The 27,207-nt window shown below is 40.1% G+C and overlaps 1 protein-coding gene across 1 annotated transcript in view; it reads left to right on the top strand.

Annotated features, from left to right (window-relative positions):
- LOC137333698 (PH domain leucine-rich repeat-containing protein phosphatase 2-like) overlaps positions 1-27,207 on the top strand; it is a 146,194-nt gene that overhangs the window by 91,669 nt on the left and 27,318 nt on the right. The window contains exons 7-12 of the mRNA XM_067997996.1: positions 7,553-7,699; positions 8,403-8,633; positions 15,574-15,776; positions 17,948-18,008; positions 18,207-18,302; positions 20,164-20,319. Coding sequence (XP_067854097.1) covers positions 7,553-7,699; positions 8,403-8,633; positions 15,574-15,776; positions 17,948-18,008; positions 18,207-18,302; positions 20,164-20,319 — 894 coding nt within the window. The remainder of the gene's footprint in view (positions 1-7,552; positions 7,700-8,402; positions 8,634-15,573; positions 15,777-17,947; positions 18,009-18,206; positions 18,303-20,163; positions 20,320-27,207) is intronic.

Genomic DNA, 27,207 nt, shown 5'->3' with positions numbered 1-27,207 from the left:
TGTGGTTTTGATTATTTTCTTAAACCCCACATAGATCTCAATTTTTAATCTTGTATATAAACCCCTTCATAAGAACTCTTGAATGCAATTACTGTGATACCTTTGAAAGGGTGTTGATGCATTTATCATGGTTTAGAAAAGATGGTTAAAGAATGAGAAAGTAGTTTTGAGAAGAAACTTGAGTCATTGATACTATTTCCACTGGACTACAGATGGCTGAGGAGATTTAATCGATATTTCTAAAAGGGCTTTGATAGTCTTTCCCTATTCACCCTATTTCCTTTGGTTGGGGCATTCGTGACCAGGGCTCCTCAATTCAAAATTGTTGCCAAGATTGTGCGGAAAGATGTTGAGACATTTCTACATGCAGTTATTGGAGCATGCAGTCCTTTGTCACCAGGGTAATTTTGCTTGAGGCAGAGACCATTTACCGGAAGAGTAGATAAATCTTTGAAAAGAGGAAGATTCAGGGCTATGGGGAGAGAACAGAGCAGTGGAATTAGTTTTGGATTCTAGCAAAATGCCATCTTAGATATAATGGGCCAAATTACCTCCTTCTATGTTGTAAGCTTCTGTGGTTTTACTTATAAGAGCAAAAGCAATGATTAAAGCTATTATCAGGAGAGCCTCACAAAAGTGAACTTGTTTTCAAGTAGGGGAGATGGGAGGGGAAAGGAAATTGAGCAGGGACATGATCAAGGGGAACTTATTTTCCATTTGAATCCACACCATGGATTCTGTATAACTTAGCAACTCCCCAGGTAGCATCTGCTGGATAAAAGTTGTGAGGCAGGATCTGAGTTCTACCACAGTACATTGGCACATTCAACTGCTTATTTGAACAGAGGTGAAAAACACTTATTTTAGTGCCAGCTACTACTTCGACATGATCTACAATTAATAAGCACTTAGTCAATTACACATTTTTGAATTATTGTCATTTAGTTTTCAATATTCTGGTTGCAATTTTCCAAGAATGTAACAGGGCAAGAATCGTTCATACAAAAATAAATTAAACTATAGGTCTGAAAGTGGAACTATTTATGAATGATCAATTTATCCTTCCCAATCTAGTGATAGTAAAACTGCAATACAGTTTTAAACTGATTTGGAAATATGTTCCCATTGCGATTCCCACTAAAAATTATATATTAATTTCCAAAAGTTACCTGCACAACTCAATATAAAAATTTTATTGGGAATCAATCTCTTGTCCTAGGATCATCATTATTACATTGTACAGATATTTGGCCAGGTTATTTTTATTTGCTATGTCTGAGATTGTTTTTCCTTTTTACCTCATTTTAAATAGAACACGAGGTTAAAATTGCTTGTTTAAAATTAAATGAGCAAATCACTTGTGGGGCATGGCAGCTTTAAATTGAGTATTATTGCCCCCCTCAGCGAGCTGCTGGCTAGCCTTAACTGCTAATATCGTACACTTTGAAAACTTGATTCAGTGCCTGGGATGACTACGGAGGTATGTTTGTTCTGCATCAGAAGTGTGAACTTCTGTAAAGATTTATGCATCGGATCCCATGTGTAACATACCTGGTTACAAAGAGCATTGTGCAATCATCTTATGTGAATAAAGTGTAACTCCACGGTAATACCAGTCAACTAACATGGATACATATTTACAACATTATATGTGAGCAATATCATCATGCAATTGAGGAATTTTGAAGTAGATGTCAACAATGCCTCCTGTTAACTTTTTATTGTACTGTACATCCAAACCTACTCTGGACAGTGCTACCCTCCAGCTACCCCAAGCCAACTCCAACTAATCATAATTTTCTGCAATAACCAGAGGTGTACCTTATTCCTAGTCTAGGCTCTGATTGGATTTATAACCGATCCAGATGGAGACTATGCTCAGCATGTAGCAGCACCATGCCCTCATTCTGATACAAATATGAAGTAGATAGGAACTGTTTCCGTACTGATTGGGATGTGTCCCCATTTTCATCAATCTCATTCTGCTGAAAGTAGCTGTGCTTATGCTTGTTCTGGATTGTAAAGAATCTGGGCAGATTATGTCTTGGATCCAGAGGGGGGGGAAGTCCATACTTTATAACCTTTTACTAGAATGGTACCAGGGAGAAGCTTAGAGCAGAGAAGGTTAAGAGGAGATTTGATAGAGGTGTTCAAAATAATGAACGGTTTTGATAGGCATCCCCTGGCTTGGAGTCTAGAACCAGGGGTCACAGTCTCAGAATAAGGGGTAGGCCATTTAGGACTGAGATGAGGGTGGTGAATCTTTGGAATTCTCTATCCTTATGGGCTATGGAGGCTCAGTCATTGAGTACATTCAAAACAGAGATCGATAGATTTCTAGATATTGAAGGCATCAAGGGATATGGGGATAGTGCAGGAAAATGGCGTTGAGGTAGAAGATCAGCCATGATCTTGTTGAATGGTGTAGCAGTCTTGCGGGGCCGGATGTTCTATTTCTTATGTTCTAATAGAGTAAATAAGGATAAACTTTCCTGTGACAGAAGGGTCGGTAACCAGAGGACACCAATCTGGCAAAAAAACCAGAGGCAACATAAGAAAAACATTTTTTTTCGCAGCGAATTATGATCTGGAATGCACTGCCTGAAAGGATGGTGGAAGCAGATTCAATAATAAATTTCAAAAGGGAATTTGATAAATACTTGAAGGGGACAAGTTTGCAGGACTATGGGGAAAGAGCAGGGGATTTTTCAAACAGCACAGGCACGATGGGCCAAAAAGCCTCCTGTGCTGTATCATTCTATGATTCTATAACCTTGAAATGGAAGATTTCATTAGCTAGATATTTAAATAGTGAAAAGGCTGATTTTGTTGCAGAGCAGCTCAGTAGCGATGTGAGGGATTATTGTATTTCATTTTGCAATCAACCACAGCGATTGAACAGCTGCATTGAATATTTTTAGCATGTAAAATTAGTGTCTTTTTTGTTGGGATGAATGTATGTAAACTTTTTTTTTAAAAAAGAGCAGAAGAAATTGATACCTCACTGTGATTTGTTAAAATTGTAATGAATCGCTACCACAAATAAAATGAATTACCCTGGATATAGACAACTTTAATGAAATGTGAATAATACTTCTGTGACTGTGTGACAGAAAATTAAGTCATATATACAGCATTGACTCAATGCAAAGGAAAATAGATCTTTTTTGCTGAAATTTGCTCTTGCTTCACAGTTTGCTATTTTATGTGTGGTTCTTGTACATTGTTAAAATCTAGCTGGCATCACTGTTTTGTCTAACAAACCTCCATCAATATATAAATTCTTAAAAATTGTGACTGTCCATTTCTAGGCATCTCTTTGGTCTGTGGTCAGTGTGATACAGCTGTTCCATTTCACATCTGGCCCAGCCTTTTCATGCCTAGCACAGGTACATGTTGGTCATAGACTTGGCCTATCTGATGCTGTGTGGGTCATGTTTTTTTTCCACCAGTGCTCCTTCCCAGATTCCCAGCCTGGCTTACAGCAGTCCTAGTTCCAGGCCTACCCTCACCCCATGACCTGAATCCTCCTGCTTGTTGCAGCAACTCTCAGACATGCCAATACCTATTGGGGTCGCAGCTGACAGTAACATGAATGCCATCCAGCCCAGGCACTGGGACCTCACTTCTGTTTTGAGTCCACAGTCACAGGACAAGAGAAACAATTTTTATTTGTGAATTTGAAAATGGAGGGGTGGGGTGGGGGGAGGGAATGAAATATTGTGCAAGTGGAACATGGCACTCTATTCTGTGTCGACTGAGATTAAACATGGTGGTTTGCATGGGTGCCCCATTTAGCCTAACTTAAGCAAAGCCTTAATGAGCCAAATGTGATGCTTACAAGTTTTGTTAGAGAATCGTGAAATGGGTTAAACTACATACCATAATTGCTAACCACTAAGATGAGATTTATACCTGATACAGCCAGTATATGACATAGCGAGTACATCTGTCAACTCTTGAAGTGCTAGTCACTCAATTTGTTGTGATCTGAAATTAAGCACTACAGATGTAAATACATGTTGCAATATTCGTACAGAGTTGGATATTGATAATTTTGGAGATCACTGTTGGCCACTATAATCTGAATCTAGCATGGTTAGCCAGATTCAGAGTAGTATGGTTTGCTTTTAAAAGCTGTGTTATGGGCCTCACTGGAAAGCGGTGTAAGATTTGCTGTTTTGTATCCTAATATATTGTAATTTTGGTTAGATTGAGGAATTGGGTTAGTAGCGTAACGCCACTAATGTCATCCACGAAAATTCTGGGTATGAGCAGTCAACCTGGAGTTGCTAACTGGGGAAGAGTCATCACTCCATTACTCATAGGACTATTGGTGACCAGGTTCACAAAGTTGCAAAAATCTTGTGAAGACCCACACTTAGGCACCAGCACAAAAACAGCTCTTATCAGGATGCATGCTAATCCAACAGATTAACTGTTAATTCATTTTATTCATGTTTTGGGGACATTGCTGGTGCAGAATGGCTGCAGTGTTTGCTTACATAACAGCTGTCACTGCACTTCAAAAATAATTAATATTTTGTAATGCTTTGAGATATTTTGATGTGACCAAGTGTTATATAAATGCAACTACATTAGTTCAAACTATAAATTTCTTGCTGTATTGTGAATGGAGCTTTTGTTTGCAGAACAGACATGTCGTACTTCTCAATCAATGCTTTAGTATCAAAAACGCCTTTCGTTTATGAATAATTTAAATAGAGTACATGGTTAATGTGAGAAAGAATCAATTGTTCTGAAGAGTTATTTGTACCCGAAGTAATCAGATCAATTATGTTCCACTGCCCTGAAGGTGCTGCCACTCTAATTAAAATGATGTGGAGATGCCGGTGATGGACTGGGGTTGACAATTGTAAACAATTTTACAACACCAAGTTATAGTCCAGCAATTTTATTTTAAATTCACAAGCTTTCGGAGATTTTCTCCTTCCTCAGGCAAATGTTTCAAGATCTTGAAACATTTGCCTGAGGAAGGAGAAAATCTCCGAAAGCTTGTGAATTTAAAATAAAATTGCTGGACTATAACTTGGTGTTGTAAAATTGTTTACAACTCTAATTAAATTATACTTAACCTATTGAAGACTAAAAATAGAAGGGAAGGATTTTGCATGATTATTTTGATTTGGTTTGTCTCAGATTTCTTTATATTCTGTTTCATTTTGTTGGTAGCTTATAAAGTTGTTTGATAAATAATTTGTACAGCAGTTCGGTCAGAAATGTTGTATTTGAACGTAGAAAAGGACCCCTAATCATAAAAGCAGTGGTGGCCTTACGTCCTGGTTCTTGTGTAAATATAATGTATTAACTGAGTATAAAATTAGTATTTTAAAAAATTTACTTCCATCCTCCATGCTGCAACCTCGCTGATCCAGCATTGCGGAAATCTCCAGCAGAATCTGTGGTGGATCTTAATTTATCATATGACCATATAAAAAGCAAGATGAGACAGACCATCAGGTTTAACCCATCCAGACAACAATGAAACCTTATATACCATTCGACCACTGCCTAACCGTGCAGTCTCTTGGGAGAGGTAAATACCAAGCGGAAAAAAAACCTGCAGCCAATTCAGGAAAATCTTTGTGAAATTCCTCTCTGACTCCTTGACAATCGAGCAAGTTCTAGGACACTGTAGTAGCCATAAGTCCTAACTAGCAACTTGCCTTCTATAAGGAGAAATAACCTCTTCTCACAGAATCTTGGTAAGTCCCCTTTTAAAGTACTATAGAAACCCCATAATCAACAACAGCAATAATTTGCATTTATATAGCACTTTTAACATAATAAAACATCCCAAGGTGCTTCACAGAAATGTAATCAGACAAAAAGAATAGACACCGAGCCAAAGAAACAAACACCAGGACTGGTGACTAAACGCTAGGTCAAAGAGATAGGTTTTAAGCGGCGCTTAAAGGGGGAGAGCGGTGAAGAGGCTTGGGGAGGGAATTCCTGTGCTTATGGCCCAGCCGGCTGAAGGCGAGGCTGCCAATGGCGGGGTGAAGAAAATCGGGGATGCATAAGAGGCCAACGTTGGAGGAACGCCGAGTTCTCAGAGGATTGCAGGGCCGGAAGAAGTTACAGAGATAGAGAGGGGTGAGGCCATGGAGGAATTTGAACATGAGGATAATTATTTTAAAATCAAGGGGTTAGTGGACTAAGAGCTAATGTAGGTCAGCGAGCAAAGGAGTGATGGGTGAATGGGACTTGGTGCGAGTTAGGATACGGGCAGCAGAGTTTTGGATGAACTAAAGTTTATGGAGGGTGGAAGATGGGAGGTTGGCCAAGAGAATTGGAATAGTCGAGTCTAGAGATAACAAAAGCATGGATGAGAGTTTCAATAACAGATGGGCTGAGGCCGATGCGGAGACGGGTGATATTATGGAGGTGGAAGTGGGCAGTCTTGGTGATGGAGGGGATATGTGGTCGGAAGCTCAGCTTGGGGGCAAATAGGATGCCGAGATTGCGAACATTCTGGTTCGGCCTGAGACAGTGGCCAGGGAGAAGGATGGAGTCAGTGCTTGGGAAACGTAGTTTGTGACGGGGCCGAAGACAATGGTTTTGGTTTTCCTAATGTTTAATTGGAGGAAATTTTGACTCATAAGCAGCCTGACAACACGGAGGCAGTGGGGGGGAAGCGAGAGGTAGTGATGAGGTAGAGCTGGGTATTGTCAACGTACACGTGAAATTTAACATGTCTTCAGATGATGTCATTGACTGTAGATGAGAACCAGGAGGGGGCCAAGGATAGATCCTTGGGGGACACCAGAGGTAACGGTGCGGGCGCATGAAGAGAAGCTATTACAGGAGATTCTCTGACTATGACTGGATAGGTAAGAGTAGAACCAGGTGAGGGCAGTCCCATTCAGCACCACGTCTCAACAGTTTGTTCCAGAGGCTCATCACTTTAAAATCCTCATTCATATAAGCCTGCCTGTCTCCAAAGTAAATAACCCTAATTCTTAGAGCCTATTCTTAGAGCAAAGACCTTTGAGGTTAGGTAGCACCCTGGTCAACCTCTTCTGCACCTTCTCTACGAATATCAATATCCTTTGCCATGTATGAAATCCAAAATTGGACTCATTACACCAAGTACATTTATGGTAGCATTGTGGTTACAGTGGGCTTTGAACTTGTGTTACTGAAATATGAGTTCAAATCCAATCATGGCAGTTTGAGAATTTGAATTTGTTTTTTTAAATCTGGAAATAAAAAGCTGGTAACAGTAAAAGTGACCATGAAGCTGTTGGATTGTCGTAAAAATCCAACTGGATCACTAATGTCCTTTTGGGAAAGAAACCTGCTGTCCGTACCCGGTCTGGCCTATGTGTCTCCCATCCCACACCAACATGGTTGACTCTTAACTGCTCTCTGAACTGGCCTAGTAAGCCACTCGGTTGTAACAAGTAAAGATAATGTGCATATAAGTCTATTTAATTGAAATTCAACACAAATTCATGCAGTCACTAGTTAACTAGCCTGCTGGAAAAATCCCGTCGCTAAGTTTTTTTAACCTTTTTTTTTAATGTAGATTTACTCAGCTGAAAAGCCTGAACCTGTCGAATAATAAACTGACAAAATTTCCTGCATCTTTGTGTGAAATCTCAACTCTTACTGAAGTCAACCTCTCCTGTAACAGGATACACAACATCCCAGAGGAGATTGGGAACTTGCAAAAGTAAGTATTATAATATGAGATACAACCAACAGTTTAGAGAATTAGTTTTACACACTAGTTCTCATCTGGTGGATCCAATTCATTTTAATTTCCTTCTCTATGTCCCCCCAAACTTTCAAAGTATATGAAATGCTTGCACAAATTCCATTTTAAAATCATCATAATGCACATTCAACTGCACCATGCACCAGTTCTCACATCCTTTTACTTCCCTTTTTTTTCCCACCACTATTTAATATTTCTACAGTATCTTGGTGTTCATAGAACCTGATGTAAAACATTGTGGAAAATTACATGTTCATTCTAATTAAACAGGACCTAGTGAGAGAAATAGGTTTTATATTCTTTGACCAATTTTCTCCATCATAGTGCAAATCCTAATGGATTGAGAATGTCCTGCAGACATGCCGTTACTGTTAGTTATTGGTATTTAGTCTTTTAATTTTTTTGGATCAGTTTTCTTTTAATTTGAGTTACATTAAAAGACACCTATATCTTTTCAAATTTATTATTTTAAGGATCCTGATACAGAATCTGTTTGTAAATTAACTTTGGCATGCCAGATATTCCCCCCTCACCTTTTTGCCCGACAAGATATGTTTTTTAAAAAAAAAGTTTTTGATGTGGGCATGCAGCATATAGAAACAAATTATCTTATACACAGAATTTATAATCGAGATTTATTATTTCTTTCCATTCTAAGTCTTCAAACTTTCATTCTGGATGGGAATTGTCTTCAGAGCTTGCCTTCAGAATTGGGAAATGTACAACAGCTGACCCACCTTGGCTTGTCCTTCAATGACTTCAAAGTGATCCCAGCAGTGTGCGAGATTTTAACAGCCATGGATAAGCTCAGCATGGCTGGAAACCATTTACAGAAATTGGCACTGGAAACACTGGGCCAAATGACTCACATTAAACACCTGGATCTTAGGTAAGGAAATGGTAAATACAATTGCAATGGCTCTGTAAATCCACTTACCGGACATGAATCTCTGTGCATATCTGAATTGCAGTGTTGCTGTGCTGCTTGTGCATGCATACATTTTCTAGCAAAGCAGCCTGTCTGGTACCACATTTCATATTCAATCTGTTGAGATTAGTATTGACAAGAAAGAACAAAATACCGATGAGAAGGAACATGGCAAATTTCACTCAAACTTAAAAGAGATCTATATGTTAATATTCCCTTATTGAATTCAAGATGATTAGTCTGTTGATAATTAAACTGTAGTTTTTTTTAATTAGAAAAAACTTTTTCCCTTAAATTACTGAGATGAGATTTTTGTGTATATGGAAGACTGAAATTAAATAAGGTTGATGGATGTTGCTACTGTATTTATGAATCACTTGTTATTTTAGAGAATAGTATATTAAATAATGTTGGTAGGGTATGTACCAAATCAAAATAATAGAAATGAAAAAGGAATGAGATGACTATAACTGAAATTCATATTTGCAAAAGTTGAGAGACAGATGCGTGTAATCCAGCCTGTCGGTGCTAATGCAGGGTTTTTATTAGTGCACTAATAGCAAAATTTAGCATGTACAGAGTTTTGCAACTGCCAAGATTTTGCCCCAACATCCACAGCCTTTTCGGGGGGAAGAGTTCCAGATTTCCACTGGCCTAGCTCTAATGTTAAGATTTTGCCCCCTTATTCTGCATTCCCCCACCAGAGGATATAGTTTCTTTGTATGTATCCTATCCAATCCCGTTATCATTTTGAACAACTTGATTAGATCACCCCTCAATCTTCTAAACTCGAGGGAATACAAGCCACATTTATGCAACCTATCCTCATAATTTAACCTTTCAAGCCTTGGTGTCATTGTGGTGAATCAGCGAAGTACCCCTCCAAGACCAATATATCTTACCTGAGGTTCGGTGCCCAAAACTGAACGCAGTACTCCAGATGGGACCCGACCAAGACTCTGTAAAATTGAAGCATCACTTCCTCATTTTTGAATTCCAACCTCCTTGAGATAAAGACCAACATTCCATTAGCCTTTTGTACCTGTCCACTACCTTTTAGTGATTTGTGTACATGGACGCCTAAATCCCTTTCCCCCCCACACAGTTCTTGGTCTCTCTCCATTAAGAAAATATTCCGATTTATCTTTCTCAGATCCAAAATTGGATGACCTCACACTTCCCCACATTGAACTCCATCTGCCATAGATGCACTTAGTCTGTCTGTATCCCTTTTAACTATCTGCTCTGGTCTACACAACTTACTGTGTCCCCTAACTTAGTGTCATATAGAAACTTGGATATACAATTCTGTGTTCCTTCATCTAAGCTGTCTTTTCCTCACTTGGTTCCAAACTTACCTATCCAGTTGTAGCTATAGCATCTCCAGCAATGGCTTCCCTTCCAGCTGCCACCACGTTACCTCGAGTCCCACAATGATCTACCATTAGTTACTCCTCTTCCACATCTACATGTGTCCTTTGGTGACAGCATTCTAAGACATGGGTTCCACATGTACGCTGATGATACTCAGCTCTACCTCTCCACCACGTCTGGCGACTCTTTCACTGCCTCTGTGTTGTCAGACTGCTTGTCCAACATCGAGTGCTGAATGAACCGCAATTTCCTCCAGTCAAACGTTGGGAAGACTGAAGCTATGGTTTTCAGCCCCTATCACAATCTCCATACATTTGCCATCAATTCCATCCCCCTCCGAGTTTGTGAACCAGACTGTTCGCAACTTCGGCATCTTGTTTGACCCCGAGCTGAGCTACCGACCCCATATCCTCTCTCATCACAAAGTCTGCCTACTGCATCTCTGTAACATCACCTGTCTCTGCCCTTTCTCAGCACATCTGCTGCTGAAATCCTCATCCATACTGTTATCTCAACAACAACAACAATTTGCATTTATATAGCACTTTTAACATAGTAAAACGTCCTAAGACGCTCCACAGGAAAGTTATCAAACAAAATTTGACACCAAGCCATGTAAAGAGATATTAGGTCAGGTGACCAAAACCTTGGCCAAAGAGGTAGATTTTTAAGGAGCATCTTAAAGGAGAGGCGGAGAGGTTTAGGGAGGGAATTCCAAAGGTTAGGGCCTAGGCAGCTGAAGACTCGGCCACCACTGGCGGAGCAATTAAAATCGGGGATGCGCAAGAGGCAAGAATTGGAGGAGTGCGGCGATCTCGGAGGGTTGTAGGGCTGGAGGAGGTTACAGAGATATGGAGGGTCGAGGCCATGCAGTGATTTGAAAACGAGGATGAACATTTTTTAATCGAGGCGTTTCCGGACCAGTAGCCAATGTAGGACAGAGCACAGGGGTGATGGGTGAATGGGACTTGGTGCAAGTTAGGCTACGATCAGCAGAGTTTTGGATGAGTTCAAGTTTATGGAGGGTGGCAGATGGGAGTCTGGCCAGGAGAGCATTGTAATAGTCAGTAGCTTGGTAACAAAGGCATGGATGAGGGTTTCAACAGCAGATCAGATGAGCTGAGGCAGGGGCAGAGACGAGTGATGTTTTGGAGGTGGAAGTAGGCGGTCTTGGTGATGGAGCGGATATGTGGTCGGAAGCTCATCTCTGTCAAATAGGACGCCAAGGTTGCAAACAGTCTGGTTCAGCCTCAGACAATGGCCAGGGAGAGGGATGGAGTTGGTGGCTAGAGAACGGAGTTTGTAGCGGGGACCGAAGACAATGGCTTTGGTCTTCCCAATATTTAGTTGGAGGAAATTTTTGCTCATCCAGTCCCTCCATACTATAATATTCCAATGATTATCTGGCCAGCCACCCATCCTCCAGCCTCCGTAAACTTCAGCTTATCCAAATATCTGCTGCCCATATCCTATGCTGCACCAAGTCCCACTCAGCCATCACCCAAATGCTCGCTAACCTACCTTGGTTTCCGCTTCCCCAAAGCGTCAAATTTAAAATTCTCATCATCTTGTTTAAATCCCATCATCGGCACGTCCCTCCCGATTTCTGTAACTTTCTCCACCCCTACTACCCCCAGAGCTCTGCGTTCCTCCTACTCGGGCCTCTTGTGTATCCCTTACTTCGTTTGCCCCACCATTGGTGTGCGTGCATTCAGCTATCTACCCCTATGCTCTGGTATTCCCTCTGCAAACTTCTCTGCCATTCCACCTCCCTCTTCTCCTTTAAAGTGTACCTCGTTGATGAACATTTTATACACCCCTCCAAATATCATCATCTTTTGTTCACCATCAATTTTTGTCTGATCGCCTCTTTGAAGTGCCTTGGAACGTCTTTCTACTTAAAGGCACTACATAAATGCAAGTTGTTGTAGTTGGTCATTCATCTCATTGCAATTTATGGGACGTTTCTAGCACAGAATAGCTGCCACATTTGCCTACATAATGGTAGTGGTAGTCACTGCTCTTAAAAGTACTTTGTTTGTGAGATGTATTGATTTGATGCAGCTATATAAATGCTAGTATTTATTTTGCTATTTGGATTGGTCCTAGTTTAAAACATAGCCGAGAGGCAGGACTGATTTGGAGAATAGAATGACTGATTGGAATTTGGGTAGAATATCACTACCAATTGGCAGGATATGTAGAGTTCTAGCTGTATGTTCCAGAGCCGAGTGACATTTAACTACAGTAGGAATGTAAATGATTTGCTCTCCAGCAACATGGAGCCATTCATTGCAATAACACAAGTAACCAACAGATGGCAGCACTGCTCTCAGCAAGTAACAGTGTTGTCTTGAAAGAGCATTTTAAGAGATGAATAAACCACAGATTATTTTTGGTGGAAGTGGTGCAATCAAAGATAATCCCCCAAAAATCAGGATGTATGCCTTTTTAAATCATTTTTATTTTCTTAATGTTGAAAAATACATTTCTCTCACAAAAAGCTAATGCAAATACATATTCCCCACCCCCCCTTCCCTCTCTTTGGGACAATTTTCAATGTTAATGACACTATTTACATATTGTATTACTGAGTATTTGCTCTCTCTTTTCCCCCAATCTTCCTCCCCAGTTGATCTTCCCAACCCTGTTTCCCTGGTTTTCTTAAGTTCATTTAAATCCTGTTTTCCCCTTTCCACCAGAATATTATACATTATATCTTTGTGTCATTTATTTTGTCTGTTTGCTCAAACTTCAATTTTGGACTTCTCTGCATTCTCTGGTCTGCAGGTATGATCAAAATGGCCTCTAAGTAATTGAAACTTCCCAGTAGATCAGAGCTATAAAAGAATCCTGGTAAATAGATCATCAATTACTTTGAATCCCATTTGCAGCCCATACTTTATTTCCTAAGCATTTATGATTGTGCTTTTGCATTTAGTATCTCTCAATGAAGCTTGGAAGTTCACAGGCAGCACAAAGTCTTAAAATGTCTTCTGCATATCAAAACACCATGCAATTTTCAAAGAGTAAAATTCCTCTAGAAGCATCAGTTATGTCTATCACTTATTTTCACTAAGTTCCCTTTGTGAAAAAACAAGAAACACATTCATTGTTACACATTTTTTAAATTAAGTCCTACATATAGACACTAATTTAATATTAATAAAATGGGGGAGAAAAAAACAGAACAGACCATTAAAAGTAAAAATGTTTTTTTTAATTGTTTCAGGAGAAGTTTGGAATTCACTTGAGCTTTAGAAGCCATAAAAAAAAAGCGTCCATTGATTAGTTACACTTCCATGACTGCACAGAAAATAGACACTAAAAACAAGTAATTCCAAGCATATATTCCAAAAGCAACTTGTTACCAACTCAAAAATCTGAGTTGTGACCTAGATGTATGGCTGAGATATTCTGTTAGTTTCATTTTGCATTTTCTGAACATTACCAGAAAGTTTTAGGTTTAAAGAGTCATCAAACTACCCTGCTATAAAATGTTTCCTTCAGAAAGGAAAGGAGGGAGAAATAATTGTACAAGCTTCTGCAACAGAAACCTCCCCGAACTTCCCCAACGATACTTTGCATCTTGGACGAAGACCCGCCATAAGATGAGCAGAGTCCTGTTGATTGTTTTTGAAAACTCAATTCTCAAGACTTTTTTTTGACACGGTGACGTGTACACTGAAGGTTTGCTTTCTTGCTCAGGGCAAAGCTTTGTTAGATGTTTTCAATAAATGTGGCATCAGGCAAGAGCACAGTCCTAGTCCTTGATGGGAATCTCTCATCATCACCATCACTACCAACTGTCACATATACAGTGCCTTTATCACCCTAATGGTCCAGATGTTCAAAATTGCTGCTTTTCAGGGTAAGCCGTACCTATATAAGAATACTTAAGTGCTATAGTATTTTTCAATGCGGGATTTTTGCAACGTCCGAATAGTAATGAGTCAGGTTCATCACCACATAGACATCTTTCATGCTTAATGTCTGCAATATTTGAAACTCTATAAAATCCCTGTTAGATCTTTGCACAACAATGATGTGGACATTTCTGAATGCTTTCAAGCAATTTGTGAAGTTGGTCTCTGTTGATAAAATCTTCAGACTTCACTCCTTCAGGACATAATGTTAAATATATTTATTTCTGCCACCCCCTCTACTTTTCACTTGAATGCTTCTAAATGCATCTATTGTAGGAATTGAACAGGATTAGTGAAAATCTAATATGAGCGGTAAGAACATTTATTCACATGGTAAATGTGTTGTTCTTTGCAAGTGTATTTGTCATTGTAAATCCTGAGATTTGCACTTTTTCCAACAGGAACTGTAGCTCTTTGCTTGTCAGTTTGGTTCAGCAGGACTTGAGCAAATGATCCGTGCTGACATTTCAGATCTAACAGGAATTATATGCATCGTTGGAGATGCTATTTTTTGGTTGAAACCTTAAACCGAGGCTGAAGTCCTGGAGGGGAGTTTGAACCTACAAGCTTCTAACTCCGAGTTCTACCAACTGACCCAAGCTGATGAACAAAGGGCTTCAATTCCTGTTGGAGGCCCTCTGGCTATTCCGGTGCTTCAGGTGGATGTAAAAGACCCCACAGCACTATTCAAAGAGCAGGCATTTGTCCTAGTGTCCTGGCCAATATGTTTCCTCAACCAAAAACAGACTAGCTGGTCGTTCATCTCATTTGCTGTTTGTGAGACCTTTGCAGTGCACAAATCACCTGTCTACAGTGACTGCACTTCAGAAGTAATTCATTGGTTGTGAAGTAGTTTGGGATGTCCTGCAGGGGTCACAAGGCACTATATATAAATATGAATTCTTTTTTCTGAACTAGTTTTTTTGTTCTTGCCCATGTTCTGCTCGATCGTCAGCTGTTTTGGAAAATATATACACATAGCAGCACGGCAAGAGATCATCAGGTGTTTTTAATAATCTTGAGTCTTTTCAACTGCATCTTATTTGGCTCAGGTCTGGCATTCACCAGAAATTAGAAAGGATTAATGAAAATTTATAAATTAAAAACATTGTCGACATTCCTGCCTTATTCCTCCTTATCTTGGTCATTAACAGAAGGAAAAGTGTAAGACTAAGCACTAATTTGTGGAGAATTCCACTTGTCCTTTTTCCCCCAGCTGAAAATATGCCAATTTATAAATGCCTTCAGATTCTTGCTTAGCCAGCTTTTGATCCAATTTGCTTCTCTTAATTCCACAAGGCGTGAGATGTTTGATCAGACACTTGTTAAAAATAGAGTACCATATGATAGATCACTGTTTCTACTGACTTTGTTATGTCCTTGAAAAATTCTTGTAAATTAGTTAAGTACAGTCTCCTGGTCAAGTTAATGTTGGTTGTAATTTAATCATATTTATTTCTGTTAAGTGATCCTGATTGTCTTATTGTTTATGTAACAGGCCTAGAATTTTAATTTCAGGCCTCTAGTTTTACCAAACCCTCTTAAGTGTGCTATTTGTTATTTTGGGCTCTCATCTACATTTGTTTCTCTGTGTTTCTTAGGTTGAATTCAATTAGGTCAGTAGTAATGGACAACCTCGAAGCTATTAACCATGTAACTTACCTGGATCTGCGAGACAACCTCCTGACTGAACTTGACTTGAGTGTAATTGGAAGTATTGAACATCTTCATTGTGAACGCAACAATTTGACCACCCTCACGTTAAGTGGTTTCTCTTTGAGGACATTGTATGCTGGCTCCAACCGTAAGTCAACACATTTTTAACTTTTTGGTCACTTTCTATTATTTGTCATTTACTTCTGAAGCCCGAATTCATCCTTGCTCTGAATTCTTGCACTGTTGGTTGTAGAACTTCTGGGTCACCATGTTTGTGACCCAGATGACCTACAGATTTGTTGGAACTTTGAGTACCGCACACTGCAACAGCTTAACAAACATGAATAACCCCATCTAATTTGTGCTTAAAAATCCAGTTCTTGTGTTGCTGAAAATCTATGAGCTGTCTGCTTCAATTTTTGTCCCCTTAAAAGGAACTTGCATTTGTATAGCACCTTTTTAATGTTTTTTTTAAAAAGTCTCCCAAGACACATTACAATGGAGATACGAACATATAAAATTGACGGACAGGCAAAGGCCAGCTGGTCCATCAAGCCTGCCCCACATTCATAATGTCTGGAGATAGGAAGATGCAAAATTGATAGGCAAGAGATATAAGGGGAAAGACCCATCAATACACTGATCATACAAAAGGACTCCCAAGAGTATGATGGCCAGGAAAGAAGATTGGCTGTGGAATAGCGCCAAGTGATTGCAAGGATCAAGGGAGGCGTGGTACTGGAGAAGGAAGTGGTGAAAGGAAAAATGGCCGAAAGAAAGAGAAGAGAGCATTGCAGGGCTTGGAGATTACCAAGAGAAAAAAAGTGGAAGTTGGGGGCTCGGATCCAGTATAGCAGCCGTGTGTGTGTGAGAATTTAGAAGAGGCTATATGGATCTGGGCAAAGAGCTAGACATCACAAAGAGGGGTCCATTGGTGTCGGGCCTACTGCAAGGTCAGAAATTAGTTTAGCTTTACAAGCATGGTATTAGCAAAACCTTCAGTCCTGTCAAGGAGTAGGATCTTTCCTTCACAAGGCTATGTAGAGTGGTGGGAGTTCTAATAAAAGGAGAAAAATTTAAACAGCCAGTGAAATGTATTTTGTTTTCATCCCGACATACCAATATTTTTGTGTATTTCTTATTATTGTGAGAAAAAAGCATCTGAAATTGTTGCATTAATCTTTTTCTGATTCATAAGAAGAAGGTGGTTTTGGGGCCAGGTAGCTGCCCTTGTGAACATGAACTTGTCATATCAATGACTACAATTTGATGAAATCTTTAAAGTGTTAGCAGTGTCTTAGATACAGGATTCTTTTTGAAAATGGCCTAGTACACATTTATAACATTCACTCTGTCACTGTAAAAGTTTGAGAATGCTTCTTCTAGACTTTTATCAAACTTTGTAGCTATTGCCTTAATGAGCACTGGATTTCTTTCTAAAACGATTACTCTAAATTTTCACAGGTTTAAGAATGGACCACCTTAATAGATTTTCACCAGTCAGATTTTTTAATGTTTCTTCTCCACCTCTCCCTCAACTTCTCTGCTCTCATACTCTTTTCCTGACTTCAAGACAGGATTGTCCATTGCATAGAGAATTCCACCAGCAATGCCATTCTTGATCAACCTCCTAGTAAGAGTGATGAGGGTGAATTCCAGTTCTGAACAGAGCTTGAAATTAGAGGAAAGAGGAAGGATAAAAGAACTTTGCTGCAGCAATTTTAAATTCCATTTTTCAAAAAATCTTGTTAACTCTCCAAAGCTCGCCCCAACCTTCCGGTTTTTAAAGTTTTCTTCCTTCCTGGTCTCTGAATAAATTGGAAAATTGTGTAAACATAATTCTCTGATTTGCTTAGTGGAAGAAGTAAGCATTTTATCACGTGCCTTGTTCATAAAGTTTTTTTCAGAGGTGTTTTGCATTTGTAACCTCCAACTACTAATTTTTTTGTAATCTATTATTTTAGATATTGAGTGAAGGAAAACTTGGAGAGTGCAAAGGAAATTGGTGCTCAAGAATGTGAATAATAGCTCAACAGTACATTGCAACATAATTGTTCTATACTAGTTTCCTTTATATCAAGATGATTTGCTACTGTGAGGATGTAGCCCCTTATTAGTTTAAGGCCTTTTAGTGTTCAATGCACTGTACATTCTGTAATCCCAGCTGAGAAGCCACGAAGCGTTGTACAGCTTTTCCAACGGACTGTTGTGGTAGAGTAAGCAATAAGAGTAATATTCAACTCGTATTCTCATTGAGGTTGACTGGAATTTCTATTTAAGATATCCTGTTTTAATAACTTATTTTGGGTGCCTGTTTAGAGTTGACAACACTGAGTCTCTATCCACTTCCTGGTCAACTGGTTCACCTTGATCTCTCGAGGTAGGCAGATATCTTTATTTGTATGTACATCTACAGTTAATATGTATAGATATTTCATATACTGCACTAGTAAATTTAAAATGGTCATGAAAGCTGGTGTATTGGCTATTTTTTTCTTATACTGCAAAATATGATTTTTCAAGTAAATATCAGAAGTTTATTGCATTATGATCAAATTATTTTATTTTACCTCAATAGAAACAGACTGGAATCTGTACCTGACTGGGTTTGTGATGCCAAGAAACTTGAGCTGCTGGATGTTAGTCATAACCTGATTACAGAATTACCTATGAGGTGGGAAAGGACAGTAGATCTCACATGATATTGCTTGTGGATAGTTTAAGGCATAGACCTTGTATTACCTATACTGAGCTGATGTTGCTTTTTTCCCTCATTAAGATTCTATAGTTATCTTAAGGACTTCATTTATCAGCTGAAGCAGGCATGGAGAGGTAGTATTTGGGGGCAGGCTTTGGGCCTGCAAAGCTGAGGTCCGACTGGTTTCATTGATGCTGCTTGTGGAGCACTTCGTTAGTTTAACCCAGTTGGTAGTTTAGATCAGTTTCTCCGTTAATCTCTTCCTGCATCTATTATAACCCCCTTTCTCTTTCAGTCTGTTACTCTCTTGGGTCTCTTTGATCTCCCACTTAGAGAGAAAGACAGAGAGAAAAAGGAGAATTTGCATTTATTTAACACCTTTCACGATCTCAGGACGTCCCAAAGCATTTAACAGCCAATGAAGTACTTTTGAAGTATAATCACTGTTATATTGTAGGAACTGTGGCAGCCAATTTGCACAAAGCAAGGTCCCACAAATATCGATGAAATAAATGACCAGATCATCTTTAGGTGTTGGTTGAGGGATAAATATTGGCCAGGACACTGGGAGAACTCCCCTGCTCTTCGTTGAATAGTGTTGTGGGATCTTTTGCGACCACCTGAGGGGGCTTTGGTTTGAAGTCTCATCTGAAAGATGGCATCACACAGTGCAGCACTCCCTCAGTCTTGCATTAAAGTGCCAGTCTAGATTATGTACTCAAGTCTGGTGTGGGACTTGCACCCAAGACCATCTGATTCAGAGGAGAGAGTGCTATTACTACGCCGAGGCTGACACCTAAAACCTTGACTGAAAGAATATTCCAAAATACCTTTTAAATTTAGCTTACAGAACTGCTGAAACCTACACCAGAAGATAGGGAGGGATGGAGTCATTAGCATATGCATTCTTTTGCACTGCTGTGCAAGTGCATTAATTCTATAAATCAGTCCAGAGTTAGACCTTGCCCTGGTGTGGATTTGTGTGGTGCTGCCTTCCGGTGGCTTAATGGCCTCTGATTCTGCATAAGGTTGGGAGACACTGGAACGATTAGAAGGTAGAATGTGAAAGTTTATGGATAAGTTTGGGGTATTTTTGGTGAAATACTGAATTATGTGTGTGTGAATTATGATGTTAAGTTTGTTTTGGGGATATAATGTGGGGAGGTGGTGGCTGGATCCTGGAGAATTTATTTTTGCTATTCTCCAAGAAACTAATGTATAACAATAGTTGTTAGCAGAGAAGTTAGTGAATCTGTGTAATTTTCACTTTTCAGCTAAGACTTCATTTTTTTACTCTACCTTTTAAACAGAACCAAGCTTATTTTACAGTTTTTAGAAATTGCATGCAGGAAAGGACACTAATTTGCATTGAAGGCACTTGGTCCAAACTCTGACTCGTTTTTGTTAGAAACTATCGAATTTCTTTCAAGTTCCATTTTAATATCCTTCAGTACAACAACAACTTGCATTTATATAGTGCCTTTCACATAGTAAAATGTCCCAAGGTGCTTCACAGGAGCGTAATCAAACAAAATTTGACATCAAACCACATATTAGGATAGGTGGCCAAAAGCTTGGTCAAAGTACAAAGAAAATGTGGACTTGGTGGACAGCACTCAAAAAAAAACTTAGGAATAGAAATTCATGTCTTTGCTAATTTGAACAGAAAAGTACAGGAGTGCTGTCAGTGGCTGTGTATCTATACCGTCGCATGAATCCAACACCTTCAGGATAGGAGGGGAGAAAATTGGGTGTGGTCAGACTAGCTCATGAATATGGTTGTATGCATCTTGTATATAACATCTGAAAAATAAATTTTGACTCTTGCTTTCCACAGATTACTGTGCAGCTTGAGCCTACAGAAGCTGTTGGTTGGACACAACCATCTTCAGAATCTCCCCAGTCACCTGGAACACACACCTCTGGAGGTTTTCGATGTACAACATAATCAACTAAATGAGCTTCCAGAATGCCTTTTCCTTAAAGCTTTGAAGTAAGTAAAACATTTTCATATTATGACCTATGATAAGCTATTGTGTTGTGGAGGAATTTGTGACTAAAGACAATGAAGGCTATTGAATACTGTATTGAACAGTACTATAATGTGTATCTAATATTTCGAATTATTTAATACTATTTTAAGTGATTTGCTGTCGTAAGGAAGAATATGAAAGAAGTGTATGAGTGTAGAAATTTTGGGGCCTTGTTTATTTTCTTTGTTTGAGTGCAGCGTATTCTTTGGTAGCTTGGAAAGGATTTTGTTTAATCATGGAAATGGATGCTGCATCTGTTTTCTGCTATTTGTTTCTTCTACAGCTAACAGTGTAAATTTTAGACAAATTGGTATATGAAGGCCATTTATGTCCCTGACAATATCGCCACACCAGTTTGCAATGTCAAAACAACTTACTCATTGGAGTTCTTTGTATCTTAAATCAAGAAAACCTAAATCACACATTAAATAATAGTCACACTCAAATGCAAAGCTCAATGACTAGTACAGTAAGTTTAATCTGAGTAATTGATCAGATTTAGTGCAAACAATAATTGTACATTTTAATGAATTTGAGAAACCCATTTGTCGACAATAGAGCATGGGAATGTTTGTTTTAAAACCTGCTTCAGAATATGCAAACTAATGGTTTATTCATTATGACAACAAAAGCTTCTGACTTGCATCATATGTGCCACTGGGGAGAGAAGCACAACTACATAAAGAATACAGTTTGAGAGAAATTGGAAGAGAATTTTTTCCTCTCCTTCCAATTTTCTCTCATGCCTTTTCTGAAGATGATGATTTATTGAGCGATTTAGTTCCATGGATCATGACAGAGTCCTTCAATACCTCACTCTGGAAGCCACTTGGCTGAGGTCAGAAATGCATGTTATGTGAAGGATCGCAGGCTTGAGTCCATGTCCTGTCGCTCTGTGGTGCAATGTATTAGAGCTCCAAAGGGCTGCACTACTGCCACTATTATTTCTGTCCTTCACATATTTCTAAATATAATCTTGATTTAGTAAAAGAAATAGAAACTCAGCTTTCCATTCTGTTGCTTCAAGCGTTCTCTGTAAATATATTATGTCTCATTGAATTATGTTGATAATTTTTTCACTAATGTTTCACCTTTCTTCATATGGTTTCAATTTTTTTGTCTTGTATAATATATACCACCAGGGACTGCATGAATAATGAAAATTAGATTGTACTGTATATTAAAAGAACAATGATTTTAATGTTTTAAAAATGTAATACAAAAATGGACCAATAACTCAAGTCTCTACAGTTATTTAACCTCATATTTTGTAAAATTTTATATAACTAGTAGATCTCATGTGGCATTGCTATAGGGAGTCTTTGGTCTGGTGCACAGCTGTGGTGTTTAGATGTTAACCTGACTTGTGCCTTTAAGGCCACTGCTGTAAATAGGCTCTAGCTGCTTGCAAACTGCAAAATCAATCAGAGGGTAGTTGTAACTGCTTATAAATGTTAGGCTGCAGGTCAGTGCCCGGCTTACTTTTTCTTTTGTTGATTGTTTTTCATCTGTAACAAAGTATAACATCTAGTTTATGATTAATGTATGTAGATGTAATATTTGTGTGTATATGTCACTCCCATTCAGTCCCTGATTCCTACCGCTTGTTGCCTTGTTACTTCTCATCCTGTTCACTCTTGAATCCCTCTCCTTTATGGTTAAGAAGGCAAGGAGGTGATTGGGAAGCACTTGGCTGTTTGATAATTGGGTGAGAAACTACTCTGGATCAGTGGGTTAGGGAGCGTACTGATGAGCTGGAAAAGCACTTGAGACAGGTGGGCCAACAAGCACTCGGGCTGGGTGAGCAAGTACCCGTCAGGCAAATGAACATGCAGACCAGCGAGTAAGTCCGGCCTACCGTGACCTGAGGTTTTTTTTTTCTTTCAACCCCCCCCCCCCCTTTTTTCCCATCCTCTGCCTAATTGTGTTCTCTGTTGCCTCAGGATTTTATGACTACATAATTCATTTGCACTGTAAAGTGGTGTAAGGGTTGGGGACAAAATGGTGGTCTGATTAATTGCTGATCCAGTTTACTAACAATGTTGTTGCCCCAGAAAATCCCATCCCTAAATCGGGGTCTGCACATTCAGAGTAAAAATCGAGACATATTCCTGAGAGTGGGTGAAAAGAGTAAATGGAGGTGTGGGAAGAATCAGTCTCCAGAACAAGAAGTAACACACAATTACCTTAATGAACATAAATTATGCAAAGAAACAACTCCTGCTTTATAGTTATTTACATTAAGTAATGCTCAAATTGTAACCTGACATAAGAAGGCTTATAAATAGCAATTTCTGGCACACTCTGCGAATGCTTAGTCTCGTTGTCAAAAGTGTTTATTGAACTTGGAAGGAGGCATACATCATTTGGCAGGAAGCAAGGCCATTGCAGCAAAGCTCCAGCCATGTACTCCATATTCAGCCTCAGGGGTGAGGGTCTGCAAGAAAATATTTTCCAACAGCTTACAGTAGCATGCAGGCAACTGTGAGTAAGAATAACATTTTATTCACCATTCTTACATTTTTTTTTTCTTAAATGTTGTATACAAATTCCATTTCTCACTGTAAATTTTCAGCTGGGGAAAAAAATGAACATGAAAAATTTTGGAGCAATTTGGTCACTTCCTGCTACTTGCCAGTTTGGGATTTGTAGCTTTAAAAAAATATATTTTCTGCTGCTTACGTTCTAATTGGTATTTATTGACTGTATTCAACTGCTTTTGATTTGTTCATGTTTAGTTAATCAAATATTTAATTGGTGATGTAAAAGATAAGTTGCCATTTCAGTCAATAATTAATTTTGCCCTCCTGAGGTGACACTTTCAGATGTGACCCCTTTAAATGGCATGGTGTGATGGACATATGCTTGGCACAAGACTTTTCAGTATATGGGTATAAATTTTTATAATGTTGCTGATCATTTTACATTTACCAGTACCAGTCCGTTTGTTTTCTCACTTCCCCACTCCCATCCTTTCTTGAAATCATCAACAGCTTGCTGTGTAATAGTTCTATGGGTACTGAATGCCCTCTGGTATTTTGCTGAAGTAGTGTTATTCACACGTGAGCCTTGACAGTGAGTACTGACATACTATTTGACTGCAGGGCATCACAGCAGAACCCAACCTTAGAATCATAGAATCATAGAAGTTACAACATGGAAACAGGCCCTTCGGCCCAACATGTCCATGTCGCCCAGTTTATACCACTAAGCTAGTCCCAATTGCCTGCACTTGGCCCATATCCCTCGATACCCATCTTCCCCATGTAACTGTCCAAATGCTTTTTAAAAGACAAAATTGTACCCGCCTCTACTACTGCCTCTGGCAGCTCGTTCCAGACACTCACCACCCTTTGAGTGAAAAAATTGCCCCTCTGGATCCTTTTGTATCTCTCCCCTCTCACCTTAAATCTGTGCCCCCTCGTTATAGACTCCCCTACCTTTGGGAAAAGATTTTGACTATCGACCTTATCTATGCCCCTCATTATTTTATAGACTTCTATAAGATCACCCCTTAACCTCCTACTCTCCAGGGAATAAAGTCCCAGTCTGTCTAACCTCTCCCTGTAAGTCAAACCATCAAGTCCTGGTAGCATCCTAGTAAATCTTTTCTGCACTCTTTCTAGTTTAATAATATCCTTTCTATAATAGGGTGACCAGAACTGTACACAGTACTCCAAGTGTGGCCTCACCAATGCCCTGTACAACTTCAACAAGACATCCCAACTCCTGCATTCAATGTTCTGACCAATGAAACCAAGCATGCTGAATGCCTTCTTCACCACCCTATCCACCTGTGACTCCACTTTCAAGGAGCTATGAATCTGTACTCCTAGATCTCTTTGTTCTATAACTCTCCCCAACGCCCTACCATTAACGGAGTAGGTCCTGGCCCGATTCGATCTACCAAAATGCATCACCTCACATTTATCTAAATTAAACTCCATCTGCCATTCATCGGCCCACTGGCCCAATTTATCAAGATCCCGTTGCAATCCTAGATAACCTTCTTCACTGTCCACAATGCCACCAATCTTGGTGTCATCTGCAAACTTACTAACCATGCCTCCTAAATTCTCATCCAAATCATTAATATAAATAACAAATAACAGCGGACCCAGCACCGATCCCTGAGGCACACCGCTGGACACAGGCATCCAGTTTGAAAAACAACCCTCGACAACCACCCTCTGTCTTCTGTCGTCAAGCCAATTTTGTATCCAATTGGCTACCTCACCTTGGATCCCATGAGATTTAACCTTATGTAACAACCTACCATGCGGTACCTTGTCAAATGCTTTGCTGAAGTCCATGTAGACCACGTCTACTGCACAGCCCTCATCTATCTTCTTGGTTACCCCTTCAAAAAACTCAATCAAATTCGTGAGACATGATTTTCCTCTCACAAAACCATGCTGACTGTTCCTAATTAGTCCCTGCCTCTCCAAATGCCTGTAGATTCTGTCCCTCAGAATACCCTCTAACAACTTACCCACTACAGATGTCAGGCTCACTGGTCTGTAGTTCCCAGGCTTTTCCCTGCCGCCCTTCTTAAACAAAGGCACAACATTTGCTACCCTCCAATCTTCAGGCACCTCACCTGTAGTGGTGGATGATTCAAATATCTCTGCTAGGGGACCCGCAATTTCCTCCCTAACCTCCCATAACGTCCTGGGATACATTTCATCAGGTCCCGGAGATTTATCTACCTTGATGCGCGTTAAGACTTCCAGCACCTCCCTCTCTGTAATATGTACACTCCTCAAGACATCACTATTTATTTCCCCAAGTTCCCTAACATCCATGCCTTTCTCAACCGTAAATACCGATGTGAAATATTCATTCAGGATCTCACCCATCTCTTGTGGTTCCGCACATCGATGACCTTGTTGATCCTTAAGAGGCCCTACTCTCTCCCTAGTTACCCTTTTGCCCTTTATGTATTTGTAGAAGCTCTTTGGATTCACCTTTGCCTGATCTGCCAAAGCAATCTCATATCCCCTTTTTGCCCTCCTGATTTCTCTCTTAACTCTACTCCGGCAATCTCTATACTCTTCAAGGGATCCACTTGATCCCAGCTGCCTATGCATGTCATATGCCTCCTTATTTTTGACTAGTGCCTCAATCTCCCGAGTCATCCAAGGTTCCCTACTTCTACCAGCCTTGCCCTTCACTTTATAAGGAATGTGCTTACACTGAACCCTGGTTAACACACTTTTGAAAGCCTCCCACTTACCAGACGTCCCTTTGCCTGCCAACAGACTCTCCCAATCAACTTCTGAAAGTTCCTGTCTAATACCATCAAAATTGGCCTTTCCCCAATTTAGAATTTTAACTTTTGGGCCAGACCTATCCTTCTCCATAGCTATCTTAAAACTAATGGAATTATGATCACTGGTCCCAAAGTGATCCCTCACTAACACTTCTGTCACCTGCCCTTCCTTATTTCCCAAGAGGAGGTCAAGTTTTGCCCCCTCTCTAGTCGGGCCATCCACATACTGAATGAGAAATTCCTCCTGAATACACTCAACAAATTTCTCTCCATCCAAGCCCCTAATGCTATGGCTGTCCCAGTCAATGTTGGGAAAGTTAAAGTCCCCTACTATTACCACCCTATTTTTCTTGCAGCTGTCTGTAATCTCCTTACATATTTGCTCCTCAATTTCCCGTTGACTATTTGGGGGTCTGTAGTACAATCCTATCAAAGTGATCTCTCCCTTCTTATTTTTCAGTTCTACCCATATGGACTCAGTGGGCGAACCCTCGGATATATCCCCTCTCACTACTGCCGTGATGTTCTCCCTAATCAAGAACGCAACTCCCCCTCCTCTCTTACCTCCTGCTCTATCTTTCCTATAGCATCTGTACCCTGGAACATTGAGCTGCCAGTCCTGCCCCTCCCTTAGCCATGTTTCAGTAATAGCTATAACATCCCAGTCCCATGTACCCATCCATGCCCTGAGTTCATCTGCCTTGCCCATCAGACTTCTTGCATTGAAATAAATGCAGTTTAATCTAGTCTTCCCTTGGTCTTTGCCCTGCTTTCTCAGACCATCTGTCCGGTCATGTTCTGTACACTCTCCCTTACTGCCTTTTGTTTCTGTCACCACTTTATTTCCCACTGACTTCCTGCATCGGTTCCCATCCCCCTGCCACATTAGTTTAAACCCTCCCCAACAGCACTAGCAAACACTCCCCCTAGGACATTGGTTCCAGTCCTGCCCAGATGCAGACCGTCCAATTTGTACTGGTCCCACCTCCCCCAGAACCGGTTCCAATGGCCCAGGAATTTGAATCCCTCCCTCTTGCACCATCTCTCAAGCCACGTATTCATCTTAGCTATCCTGTCATTCCTACTCTGACTAGCCCGTGGCACTGGTAGCAATCCTGAGATTACTACCTTTGAGGTCCTACTCTTTAGTTTAACTCCTAACTCCCTAAATTCAGCTTGTAGGACCTCATCCTGTTTTTTACCTATATCGTTGGTGCCTATATGCACCACGACAACTGGCTGTTCACCCTCCCCCTCCAGAATGTCCTGCAGCCGCTCCGAGACATCCTTGACCCTTGCACCAGGGAGGCAACATACCATCCTGGAGTCTCGGTTGCGTCCGCAGAAACGCCTGTCTATTCCCCTTACAATCGAGTCCCCTATCACTATAGCTCTGCCACTCTTTTTCCTGCCCTCCTGTGCAGCAGAGCCAGCCACGGTGCCATGAACCTGGCCACTGCCACCTTCCCCTGGTGAGCCATCTCCCCCAACAGTATCCAAAACGGTATACCTGTTTTGGAGGGAGATGACCGCAGGGGACCCCTGCACTGCCTTCCTACTCTTCCTCTGTCTGTTG

This window comes from Heptranchias perlo, chromosome 16 (assembly GCF_035084215.1).
Source record: "Heptranchias perlo isolate sHepPer1 chromosome 16, sHepPer1.hap1, whole genome shotgun sequence".
Lineage (NCBI taxonomy): Eukaryota > Metazoa > Chordata > Chondrichthyes > Hexanchiformes > Hexanchidae > Heptranchias > Heptranchias perlo.
Note: the sequence above shows the minus strand (reverse complement) of the source record. Positions and strands in the feature narration are given on the sequence as shown.